We start from the raw sequence: 12,574 nt of genomic DNA, 5'->3' as shown, positions 1-12,574 counted from the left end.
GACCGGCACTTCCGGCGCGGGGAACTGGAGCGGATAGGCGCCCATGGCTGGGTGAGTGGAGCTGTCAGCGAGGCGCTGGGCAACGTCGTGCGCCCAGTCAGGATTAGTGGAGCGCCTGCTGCATGCGTGCGGGAGAAGGAGGGGCCAGGGACGCGTCCCAGGTTTCATCTGCGGAAAAGGGGCGCAGAGACGCGGTCGTTCCCGGTGAAGCGACTTGGGGAGGACTTCTGACCCCAAGCCAGGAGTCCGGATGGCTTCCGAGGAGCGGCGGGTGGGCGGAGAGCGTGGAGGGCTACGGAGGGCGCGGGGCGCAGCTGAGGGGAAGCTGAAGGTGGAGGCCGGGGAGGGCGCAGGTCAGAGGCGCTGCGGGGAGAGGGCTGCGGAAGGAGCAGGTGAGGGGGAGCTGCAGGTGGAGGCAGCGGAGGGAGCAGGTGAGGTGCGCTGCGGGAGAGGTGAAGCTGGGAAGCGGTGAAGCTGGGGAAGCGTGCTGCAGGCCTGAGGGCCGTGGCACAGGACCTGAGAGGCACCAGTGGCCAGTGTGGCTGAACTGAAGACCGGGGACGGTGCTGGAGGTCGGCTGCTCAAATCTGGACCACAGGGCATGTGTGACTCTGCTTTCCGGCTTTCCCCCAACCGTCCGGGTTGGTTCTGGTGCCGGGCATGGCTCTGTGCTCCTCTTGGTTCCAAGAGACCACTGGGCTTTGGGAAGGCAGCGATCACCAGTTACTGTGTCCAGATAGAGACAGCATGCTTGAAGCATGCATGGGTTGTTGAAGGAAGGGGCTTTGGCCTGGAGCCGTGAGGAAGATGGTCGGTTGTTTCCTGGAGAAACACGGATGCAGGACTTACTTTGTAGGGTTGTTCTGTAGGGTTTTTCTGAGAGTTAAGTGGGAGGAGGGGTATGGGGAGCTCTTGGCAGTCCGTAAACCCTTAAGAATCTAATTTTGCCAAAGAGACTTGGAAATCGACCTTCACGTTGAGCACAGTTGCATTAGATGTGACTGGTGGCCCCATGTTGGCCGCTGCAGCCATGGCGCCAAGGAAGGCAGGGTCTGTCCTGGGCGGCCTCTTTCGCAGTTCCTCAGGGCCCCAGGAAAAGTTTGGACCGTTGGGCCACTGTAAGAAAGCCTGCAGGCCAGACGCTTAAACCATACCAATCCAGGCCGAGGTGGCAGACCCAGATCAAGGTGCTGCAGGGTTGTTTCTCGGGGGCCTCTGTCCTGGACCTGCACACGGCTGCCTTCTTCCCGTGTCCTCACGTGGTCTTTCCTCGCACTTGTCTCTGAAGCTTCTCTGAGGAGACACCGGTCATGTCGGTGCTCAGTGCACCCCATTATACCTGCTTTCTGGTTGTGTCACCTTGTCAGTTCTTCTCCTCATCTGGGCCTCCAGGCCCTTCTCTAAAAGTACGTGGGTTGAACCAGGGGTCCCCCCTATCTGTGTGATGCCATCCTGTTTGCTCCCTTCTCCCCCATCAGGTCCTTGAAGCTGGTGTGTGCGTCAGTTCGGTGGCAAAGATTTCACACCACTGCGAGTCGCCACAAGGGCCAGACCGCTGCTGAGCACCTATGGCTGACGCGTCATCTGAGGGACCCATTTGTGAAGGCCGCGAAGGTGGAGAATTACCGGTGCCGAAGTGCCTTCAAGCTCCTGGAGGTGGATGAGAGGCACCAGATCCTGTGGCCTGGCCAGCGCGTGTTAGACTGCGGAGCGGCTCCTGGGGCGTGGAGCCAGGTGGCCGTACGGCGGGTCAATGCTGCGGGCAAAGGTAGGCCTCCTACCACCGTGGGTCCGCGGGCGTGGGCCAGCTGCCTCCACCTGTGACAACAGGCTGTTCTGAGCCCCTTGTCTGAGAGTGATGAGGAGATCGGGACCTGACGTGTTCACAGTGAGAGGCCAGGTGGAAAGCTATGACAGCGACTAGAAGTCCCTCGGATCGTACCGCATCCGCATCCACATTAATATGGTGGGGCGCCCCCTTACAGAATTCGGTTTTGCACACATAACTACATAGGTATGTTTTCTTTTTTGAAAATGATAGTAAACCACATTTTTCTTACTGATTAGGAGCCTTAATGGAGCTATTTGTTTGTTTCTTTGTTTTTTCACTTAGTGACCTAATGAAATGTTTCCATGACCCCAGAGGTTTCCAGGGCCTGGTCCGTGAAGCCTTGGGTCTCCTGGAGGTCCCGCTGGGGCTACTCAGGGGAGCACTCGAGGCTGGGGCTCTGGGTTCTCCCCTCTGGCTCAACCTGAGGGACTCAGCTTTTACCTGTCTAACATTTTAGGATTTCATCAAAAAAAAAAAAAAAAAAAAAGGGGGTATCTTTGTGAGAAGGTTCCCTTGATCAGTCAACAGACACCAATGCCCTCGGTGTAGAAAGCCATGGCGTCCTCATAAACGCCGTGTGCTCTCTATGTGCTGATGCCTTGCTGCGGAGCCAGCCTCCTGCTGGGCACTGGCATTGCTCCCGGGGCCTCTGTCAGTAAGCACAACGCTGCAGTGGGCCTCCTCTCCTCTGTGCTTCGTGCCGTGAGGTCGGAGGAGACTACAGTTGCTGGTGTTATGTGACAGATGTGACAGCTTACGGAAATCTCAGACGCCTAGAGTGCGGACCACAGGCCCATTTTCCTAGTGAAGAATGAGGTTTGGCGGAGTTTGATGGGCCTCTGAATGTGTGGACTAGGCGTGCTGTTCCTGGGTTCAAGTCTAAGAACCAGCCTCGTTATCATGTGTGGGATGCCGCCAGGGGCTCTAGAACAGATTAAAATTTTTTTTAGCTCAATAAATATTGCCTAAGTGAAGGGCTTTGTGTCTGAAACCTCAGTTCCTTTTCCCACCACTGAGCCTGAGCTTGTCCCTGGACCTAACAACTGATCTTCCTGGTTCCTGTCCCCATGGAATTGCTCCTCAGGGGAAGGAGGAGAGTGGCCAAGTTTGCCTTGTAGGAAGCAGTGGCTGAAGCCATGGGTGTAGAGAGAATGAAGTTGCATAAATGCACCCAAAGCCATTTGCTTCTAGTGGCCCTTTTCCGAGGTTATGACAGCTGGGATGGATGTTAACGAGAGTCAGGTGCTTAAAATGAGGTGTGAAAGTCCTACTTTCCAGGGGTGAAAATGGAGTTTTCTCCTTTGAAAAATGCATTGTGCAAATCCCTGGACTCAGTGCTTATATAGAAGTAAGCAGTCTGTACTGGCAGATCGGTGACTGCACGCTTACCTCATTCCCCCGGGGGACATGGGAGAGCAGGGCCCTCCTCGGTGTGTTGGAGGGGTTGCAGGGAGGGACACGGGGCTGCGAGGAGGGACAGCAGTCCCGCTGGCCTGAGGGCCTGTTCCAGGTCAGGTGAAACGATGGCATCTTCACTGCACAGCCGGTGCCGCTCACACCTGGGCAAGGGATCGCTTTCTGTGCCTTGTCTTCCCGTTTCTCGGCTTGCTTCTCATAGTTTCTGCAACGAAAGACATTGGATTAAGCTAACAATGTGTTGATTTAGTCTGGAGGTCCTGTATGCACTGGTGTGTCATTTTCTGTTTTCACTTTGTCAAAAAGCCCACTCGGAAGGCACTCTTTTGCCGAGAGCAGGCCTCGGGAAATGAGGTGAAGTCAGAGTTGGGGTCGGGTGCCTGCCCCGGGACCCCTGCTCTGGGAGAGGCACTTCTCTGGGCCTCCGTTTCTTGTGTGGAGAGTGGGGACTGTCACCCCCTGCCATATGTTTGTATGGGACGGACACAAGTGGGGAAGGGCCCCTTGTCCACATCTTGGCATGTTCACTCTTCCCTTGGTCCTCACTTTGTACTTCTATTTTTCTATTTGTGTTTCTGAGGGGAGATTGAGGCTGTAAATAAGTAACCTACTCTGTCTTCTTAGATCCTGGTGCTCCTGTGGGCTTTGTGCTCGGGGTAGACCTTCGTCACATACTCCCCCTGGAGGGGGCAACTTTTCTGTGCCCTGCTGACGTGACTGACCCGAGAACCATCCAGAGAGTCCGCGAGCTGCTTCCTGGTGGGAGAGCAGACATGATTCTGAGTGACATGGCGCCCAACGCCACGGGGATCCGGAGCCTGGATCATGACAGGCTCATTAGCCTGTGCTTGTCCCTCCTAGACGTGGCTGCTGATGTCCTGCACCCCGGTGGAACGTTCCTCTGCAAAACGTGGGCTGGGAGTCACAGCCTTGGGTTACAGAAGAGACTGGCAGAGCAGTTCCAGAACACCAGGACCGTGAAGCCTAGAGCCAGCAGGAAGGAGTCCTCGGAGGTGTACCTCTTGGCCACACAGTACCAGAGAGCCAAGTAGCCTGTGGAGGACTGAGGGCTGCTTCCACCATTTGTGGCCCTTGTTCCCGGCAAGTGTGGTCTGAGCTCTTTCCCGGAGTGTGGCTGGAGGGGTCAGAGCTTGATCCTGGATTTGGCCGGCAGGAGAGGGTGGGATCTTTCTTATAAACCACGAGTATATTTGCTGGCCATGATATATGGTAAAAAACAGTCTCTACAACGTGATTTCATCTTAGGCCAACATGAAGGATGAAAAGACAGAGGAAGGAGAAACCAGCACAGGGGGGCACCTTGATGTAATTCCCGGTTTCTGGGCTGTTAGCATGTAACAGAGAAAGTTTCTACCATTGCTCCCAGAAGGCCACACCGAGGCTGTGGTTATACAGTGTAGCGAATGAAAATCTGAAATTTTGACCTGAGGATTGTTTCCATCTCTGGTGAATGATGTGGAAATTAACCCCTTCAAGCAGCTGGAGTTCCCCAGGGGAAATTAGGGACGAATTTTCCCGTGAACTATGCAGGGGTGGCCTTTGTTTTGTTGCTGGAAACCCACCTTGCTGTAGAACGCAAGGACCCTAAGACTGGTAATACCAGAAGCAAGCGGCCCTGTGGCATGTCTTCCAGGAACTTTTTGCAGCTTTTATACAACAACTAGAACAACAGACGTATTTATTTCAGGGATGTCCATGCTTTGAAGTTCATTGTTATAAAAATTGGTTTCTTCAAATCCATTTCCCATTAAAAAAAATTTAAACAGGAGTACCTGGGTGGCTCAGTCTGTTAAGCTTTGGACTTTGGCTCAGGTCATGATATCACAGCTTGTACGAGTTGGAGCTGGGAGTTGGCTCTGTGCTGACAGCTCAGAGCCTGGAGCCTGCTTCAGATTCTGTGTCTCCCTCTCTCTCTCTCTCTGTCCCTCCCCTGCTGTGCTCTCTCCCTCTCAACACAAAACAAAACAAAACAAAACAACACCAAAAAACACACCAAAACCCCTAACATTAAAAACAAAGCCATTTCCTGCAGGTGGGCTTATCCCTCAGTAAGTGTGTATGGACTGTAACCCTGATTAAGTCCCAAGGGTGGGGTTGGGGGAGAGCTGGAATAGATAGCAATCCCCACAGTCTCCATCAGGCCCCCAGGGCGCAGTCCCCGCTCTGAAGTGGGCTACAGGCCCGGTTTAACCTTTTTTCATTTTACTTTTGGTTGTAGTCAATTAGGACTGGTGACTCCTCCTTCCCAAAGCTCCTCCATCCCATTTCATGCTTGGGGTGCTGTGCAGAGGTGGGGGGATGGTGGAGGTGGTGCAGACCTTTTGGGCACGGTGCCGACCCTGGGGGGTGTGGTGTAGACCCAAGGGGTGCAGTGTAGACCCTGGAGAACGGAGTGTAGATTCTCAGGGTGCGATGCAGATACTTGGGGCGCGGTGCAAACCCTAGGGCGCTCAGTCCCAGGTGGGATGGGTGCCAGGAGGAGGAGATTCATGGGTGAAGCAGACCTGTGTTACTGGACGAGGATCGCTGGCTATGGGAGTTCACCAGGCACTGGGAGGGTAGCCTGGTAACAGTATTTTGTTTTTCCAGTGGACCTAGTGGAAACGAAAACGTATTCAAGCCAACACTATAGCAAAATTTTGGGAGCTGTCAGAGCCAGCAAGTTTGTCCCCAAGGGGCCACCGTTGGGCCGTGCTATTCCACACAATACGGTGAGAGGCCACCGCCACAGTGGAGGCCCGTTCCGCGGGGGAAGGAGGGCACCCAACAGTCCCGCTGGTCAGCTTTCGGTGCGAGTCCTCCCAGCGCGGTCTCCAGGGAGCACACCCCACTGGGGAGCAGGCGGAGGCCCGCGCCCCCCCCCCCGGTGCTCGGACTCTGGGATTTACGGCCGGCCCTGCCCAGTTCTCGCGAGAACGCGGCAGAACATCTCGCGATACGCGAGCGCGGGCGCAGAGGAGGGAGATCTGAGCGGCCGCTGCGAGCTGCCGGTTAGCTGAGGTGAGCGGCGGGGCGTCAGGGTCCCAGGTGGGTGTTGGGCGGGGTCGGGGGACCAGACTGGGAGCGGGTGCCGCCCCATCCCGCTACCCACCGGTCTCCTTCCTCCTGCCCCCTTCCCACGCTGGGTCTTCGGGGCCCGGCCGGGGTGCTAGCGGAGGCCGGGGTCCTAGGAGCGGAGGACGAGAGCGCGAGTCGGCTGGGGGGTCCTCGGAGAGGGACGTCCTCGGTAGGACCCCGGGTCCTGGGAGTGGGGCTAGGGTCGGAGTTGGGGTCCTCGGATCCGGGATGCGACCTGGGACCGGGGTGCTCGGAGAGGTCGGCGTCCTCGGGGTCCTGGGAGCTGGGGCCGGGGTCGGAGCTGGGGTTTTCGGAGCCGAGATGCGAGCCGGGGCCTGGGTCCTAGGAGCTGAGGCTGGGGTGCTAGCCGGGGCCGGGGTCCTCAAAGCCGGGACGCGAGCGAGTCAGTAGTCCCGGCCGAGGTCCCTGGCGGTGGTGGCTAGGATCGCGGCTTACGCCCACCCAGTGTCTGGCGGGGAAGCGGCCCAGCCCGCGCGCTGTCACCCGCGCCTCATCGGGGAGTGGAGCGGCTGCAGCCTGGGACACCGCGTAGAGCTGGGGGTGGGGTGGAGGTGGGGGAGGCGAGGCACGTGTGCCTGGAGTTTGCTCGGGAGGGGGACTCCCTCTCCCCGTGTGAGGTGTCCTGGCCGAGAAGGGCAGCTGACAGGCGGCGCCAGAGCACCCCCGGCCTGGGGTTGTGATTTCCCAGCACTTTGGTTTCCGTGGTTGGTTTGCTGAAGATCAGAGTCTCTTGGGTAAAGGGGAAGGAGTTGGAGCTGCTGCCTGATCCTGTGCCTCCTGTAGTGGCCCGGTTCCAGGCAGTTGAAAACGCGTGTGTTCTCTCCGTTCCATTGGGTCCCAGGCATCGGTTCTTGCAGGGGATGGCCTCCCAGAACAGGGCACACTGGATGGAGAGTATCGCCCCGGGCTGACCTTGGCAAACAATAAGGGTTTGCTTCCAGAGCAGAGCTGGGCTGTCTCCCGTGGCGGTGGCTTAGGTACTGAGTGCTTGTCCAGTTCTTCCAGTCCCCTCTCCACTGCCAGTGCGATTAAGAGCTGGCGGGGACAGCTGTGTTGTCCAGGGGCAGACACATGGCCTGCAGAGGAGAAGGGCTCTGTGTGCAGGAAACTCACAACCAAACTAATCCCTCACTCTCCTCCTCCGGGGTGTTGGTGGGGAGGCATTCTCAATCTGGTACTTGGGGGAAGTCGGTATGAGCCAGCTTGTTTCCTGAGGGGGGACACGGTATGTGCCCGCAGGAACCCACGTCTCTGCTTGTTAACTGTGCCCGCTGGCTGGCTGGCGGGGGGCCGGGTGAAGCCACAGTGGGTTCAGGCTCGGGGAGGTGGTTCCTGGGCTGCTGTTCGCGTTCCCGTGTTGGCTGGTGGGGCACACTGAGGCTGAGAGCCTGGGGTCCCTCCATCCTGTAACTTCCGAAGCCTCACTTTGACCACGTCTGACGTGAGGGTCCAAAGACCTGAATCGCCCGTCGTGAAGCCTGAGGTGTCCTGTGAAACATTACAGGCTGAGTGGGGAGTTGGCCTCACTCACACCCCTGCCACCTGGAAACGAGGACGGGCACTGTAATCCTCATGGCAGCTTTGCAAAGTGGTTTTCGTGGTCCTCAAGGTACAGATGAGAAAACTGAGGCTTGAGAAGTCTCAGTGCTCCGTGTCACGCACGTTTCTTTTTAGTTGAAACTAGTAATGCTGGTTAACGTCGCTGTTAATGTGTGATTATGGTTAGCATCGCTGGGGTCACCGTCCATTGCCACTGCCGTGGGCTTTATGCCTCGGTCCCAGAGACCAGGTCTCTTGTGTTGATGGGGGACATGTGCCCTGGGACTGCTGCACCTGTGTTTCTGGGAGCCGTCTGTCCACTGGTGTGCAGGGCAGCACTGTGATGGCTGCTTTGTGGCGTGCTGTCTTATGCCTCTATTTCTTCTCTGGTAAAGTGGCAGCGTGGGCTCTCAGCCCCAAAATGTGGTTATGGATCCTGGAGCACTGTAAGGACTCTGGGAGCACGTCGGGAGGGTGGAGCTGCCCCGAGGCACCCCCTAACCGCCACCTGTGCAGCTAATGGTGCCTGCAGAGGCTCACCGTGGGGCTCCCTGTCTTCCTCCAGCAGCGAAGAGGCCATGGACGACCTGGGGGAAAACACCACTGTGCTGTCCACCCTGAGGTCTTTTAACAACTTCATTTCTCAGCGGGTGGAGGCAGGATCTGGACTGGATGCTTCTAACTCCGTGCAGGGTTCTCTGCAGATGCAGTACCAGCAGAGCATGCAGGTGAGCGCCGGGGGCAGGAGGGGCTCTGGGTGGGAAGACACATGCCGGTAGGTGGGGCCTGTTCCCTTCCCGGTGGTGTGGTGCTGACGAGTTCCTGGTGTTGGTGTGAGATTGGGTGTGTGGTGGTCTCAGACCATGGGGTCCGTGTGGAGATCTTGGCCTCGCTCTGCCATGATGTGGCTTTTACAGTCTTGCTATAAAAATAGTTCTCTTTCCTTTATTTCACGTTCTTGGCAGTGCTTATTGTGGACTTTGTAAAGGGGTCGGGTCTCCTGGAGGACTTGCGGTTGCACAGAGTTGCAGGGTCAGTCTCCTGGAGGCCAGGGTCACAAGGTCCTCACAGGGAAGGGGTGGTATCTGCGACCCGGCCCCGGCCCCTCTGCATGGATGGCATCGGCAAGTCCCCCTCTGCTGTGCAGCCAGAGCCATTTTAGTGTAACAGCCCCTGACGGAGCCCCTGGCAGCATGTGGCCAAACAGATGCTGGCGTGTTGGTGTGCATTCATTTGCTGACTAACTGAATGATTTCTCTTTGCTTGTGGGCTGAGGTGCTGCTCACTGCCATGTTTTGGCAAGGACTGTTTTTTATTCTGAATTTGAGTTTTTTATATTTGTTTTTGGTGTAAAAGCATTTTTTGGAAATGAGGGTAATAATTGTAGTTTTTTTTCCCCTTATTTTTATTCTTGTTCACTGGCAAAATAAGAAGTTGGCAACTTTGTTCTAAAAAAGGGTTACAATTTTGTTGATGCAAATGTCTGGGAACTTTGGGCCAACCTGTCGGAAGCACAGAATCTAGAATGTCAGAGGCCAGCTTCTCACTAACCTAGTGCTGTTGAGGGCTTCCTCAGTTTGGGGGGCCCTGTGGGCGGGGGCCATGACCAGAGCAAGCTGGGTAGGGTCTTGTGGGTGCGGGACCTGCCCGGGCCCTGACCTGGTGCTGAGCAGGCCCAGGACATCTGTCGGTGGTTTCCTGCCCTACCATGTAGGCCCTTCGTGGCAGGTGAGGGAACCGAGAACCTGCGTGTCTGGGGAGTCTGGAAATCAGTGCTTTGCCTCCCAGTGCATGCCCCCTGCCCTTTTTGTAAGCCTCTTGTGTCTGTGGGGAAGTGTTTACAGTTGGTCTGCTATGTGTCAGTTTCAATACAAACATATTTCATTACTTTCTCTCACATGCAGCAGGCTGGTGGTGTTTCAGGAAGATGTGGGTCATGATCCGTTTCTCTGGGACTCCTGGTCCCTGTGCAGGATTGCCTGTGGGCGCCCTAACTGCAGACACACAGTGAGGCTGGGAAGGCCAGGGAGTTTGACGGAGGGTGGGCTTCGGAACCTCCACATTGAACGAGTGGGGATGGAATTGAGAGAAAACTTCAGGGGAGCAAAGTGTGGACTTGAGTCCCCAAAGAGTTGGGGGGCGGGGCTGGGTAGACAAGATGCCTGTCCTCTGGCCTGGGACATCTCATCCTTGGTCCTGTTGATGTTTTGGGCTGGGTGGTTCTTCATTCCGCAGAATGGGCTTGGGCCTTGTGGGGTGCTGAGTGCCTCCCTGGCCTCTGCCCGCCAGATGCCTGTGGCGTGGCGAACATGTACTGCGTCCCCGTCTTTTGACGGTCGGCAGTGTCCCCAGACGTCGCCAAGTGTCCCTGGTGGAATGCAGAGCTGGTCGCTGTAGCCCAGGGCTCCCCTACTTCCATGTGTACACGGATCCTTGAGGATACGTTTGAAAGGAAGATTCAATATGGCATCTGTGGGGCGTGGCCTGAGAGTCTGCGTCTCTCTCTAGCGCTCAGGAGCTGCTGTACTACCAGCCATTCTTGGAGGGGCCAGGCTCTAGTCCACATGACGAAAAGGCCCTCACAGCCAGCGGGGCTGAGAAACTGATGTGTCTTCCGAGGCAGTTCAAGGCTCAAACCCACCTTTATGTAACTCCCTCTGGGGCAGGCACACTTTTACTCACATGAGCCTTTTAAACCTGGGTCACTAGGTCAGAACCGGAAGTCAGAGACAGAGAGCGGGAGAGGGATTCCACATATGGGAGATCTCCTTTGTTGGCTTTGGAGGTGGAGGGGGCCACGAGGCAGTGAATGTGGGCAGTCTCTAGGAGCTGACAGCAGCCCAGGGCTGATGGTGCGGAAACCGCGGGACCTCGTGAGTGTGGAAGAGGGTCCCAAGGTCCATATGAGGGTGGAGCGTGGCCACCAGGTGCTGATTTTAGCCTGCAAGAGCCTGAGCAGACGACCTGGCCTTTTGCCCATGGAGCCTGCAGCTCACATGGGGTTTCAGCTGCTTAGTGTGTTGTAATTTGCTGCACAGCAATAGGAAACTAATGTACCCTCTTTTCTAAAACAAGCCTGCATACTGTCTTCGTGACATATACTCTTCTCTCCCAGTTGTTATTTCTTCCTTGTTCATGGCCTCTGTGCACCCATTTTCCAACAAAGGACTGGGTGTCTGTCCTTCCCCAAGGCTGAGTATGGGCCCTGTTGGGATCAGGTGCTCAGCGTGTGAGTGCGCACAAGCCTCTTAGCTCCCTGGCACAGCTGCTGAGGGTTCTCTTTCCCTTGGGTATGACCCGGCCAGCTGGAGGAACGAGCAGAACGGATCCGTTCCCAGTCCCAGGTGGTCCAGGTGGAGCGGGAGAAGATGCAGATGGAGCTGAGCCACAAGAGAGCACGAGTGGAGCTGGAGCGGGCGGCTGTCACCAGCGCCAGGCGCTATGAGGTGGGTGCGGGCAGATGGGCCTGGCTGGCAGAAGCCACGAGGTGGGTGCAGGCTGCTGGCCCGTGCTTTAGGGCCTTGCATGGTGCCTGTGTGGCCATAAGGCAGGTGAGCCTCCTGGCTGGGATCCCAGGCTCTCTGCCTTTCGGTGGTTGAGGCCTGCCTTCCGAGGCCACAGACAGTAGCTGTCCTTGGTGTCCTGAGGGGACAATGCACAGGGAATGACCGCCTGCTGCGTCTGCCCGGCCAGGTGCCTGTGGGCGCTCCTCTCTGCTGGACTGCCTCTTCTCCCCACCCCTACTGAGAAATGGGGTGTAAATCCAGCAGAAATGCCAGCACCGTGGGGTGATAGGCTTGGAGAGTCACTGGGTTGCCTAGAGGTCTCAGGTCCAGGCTGGCCCCTTCTTGCTGACGTGGTTATAGGGCCTCAGAGCAAAGACATGGGGCGGTCAGTCAGTTAGGCATCTGACTTCCACTCAAATCATGAACTCATAGTTGGTGAGTTTGAGCCCCACATCGGGCTCTGTGCTGACAGCTCAGAGCCTGGAACTGCTTTGGATTCTGTGTCTCCCTCTCTCTCTGCCCCTCCTCTGCTCGCACTCTGTCTCTCTCTCTCTCAAAAATAAATTTAAACAAAGTTAAAAAATTTAAAAAAAAAAGAAGAGCTGCAGCCTTGGAGGTACCACCTGTTGTCCCTGGCTTACTCAGGACGGGCTGGGAAAGCGTGTTACCCAGAGAAGGTGCTTGGTTTTTACTTAGGGTGTAACCCCTTGCTTCCTTCGATCAATAGCAATTCACCAGGGTTTTTTATTTTTTATTATTATTTTTTTAAATATTTTTATTTATTTCTAGGAGAGAGAGAGAGAGACAGCGCGAGCAGGGGAGGGTCAGAGAGAGAGGGAGACACAGACTCCGAAAGAGGCTCCAGGCTCTGAGCTGGCAGTCAGCACAGAGCCCGACGTGGGGCTCGAACCCACGAACTGCGAGATCATGACCTGAGCGAAAGTCGGACGCTCAACCGACTAAGCCACCCAGGCGCCCCTCACCAGGGTTTTTTAATAAGTGCTGACGATTTGTGGAAATGCTGCCAGACTCTGGTAAGCGTTGGACTGGAAAGTCTCTGACCTGCCTACGCTTCCCCAGGGGTGGGTGCTGGCCCCGTTCTTGCCTTACGCAGCCTATCTGCATGCGTTCCTTGCCGTGTAAAAATAGCTGACATCTTCGAGGGCGTGATGTCAGTTGGATG

General features: G+C 56.3%; 2 protein-coding genes across 4 annotated transcripts in view; both read left to right on the top strand.

The window, feature by feature from the left end:
- The first annotated feature begins 3 nt into the window (after positions 1-3).
- MRM2 (mitochondrial rRNA methyltransferase 2) lies at positions 4-5,030 on the top strand. The gene is made up of 3 exons (XM_039226050.1): positions 4-51; positions 1,479-1,768; positions 3,872-5,030. Exons 1-3 carry the CDS (start codon positions 44-46, stop codon positions 4,297-4,299), a joined length of 726 nt encoding a protein of 241 aa, XP_039081981.1. The 5' UTR covers positions 4-43; the 3' UTR covers positions 4,300-5,030.
- Positions 5,031-6,218: 1,188 nt separating this feature from the next.
- The window catches only part of MAD1L1 (mitotic arrest deficient 1 like 1), a 304,019-nt gene continuing 297,663 nt past the window's right edge, over positions 6,219-12,574 (top strand). For 2 of the 3 annotated variants that reach the window (XM_039226020.1, XM_039226018.1), the window contains exons 1-3: positions 6,219-6,268; positions 8,451-8,613; positions 11,191-11,331. In XM_039226020.1, coding sequence (XP_039081951.1) covers positions 8,464-8,613; positions 11,191-11,331 — 291 coding nt within the window. In that variant the 5' untranslated portion in view covers positions 6,219-6,268; positions 8,451-8,463. The remainder of the gene's footprint in view (positions 6,269-8,450; positions 8,614-11,190; positions 11,332-12,574) is intronic. The other variant, XM_039226019.1, reaches the window with a different exon arrangement.

The sequence above is a fragment of the Hyaena hyaena genome, unplaced genomic scaffold (assembly GCF_003009895.1).
Source record: "Hyaena hyaena isolate Hyena2069 unplaced genomic scaffold, ASM300989v1 scaffold_20, whole genome shotgun sequence".
Taxonomy (NCBI): Eukaryota; Metazoa; Chordata; class Mammalia; order Carnivora; family Hyaenidae; genus Hyaena; species Hyaena hyaena.
The sequence above is the reverse complement of the archived record's forward strand: the minus strand, read 5'-3'. Positions and strand labels throughout refer to the sequence as shown.

What these genes read in the sequence shown, in the direction of transcription:
- MRM2 (XM_039226050.1), top strand. An exon ending in GGTCAATGCTGCGGGCAAAG is followed by an intron (nt 1,769 to 3,871) that starts GTAGGCCTCCTA and finishes CTGTCTTCTTAG; the next exon opens with ATCCTGGTGCTCCTGTGGGC.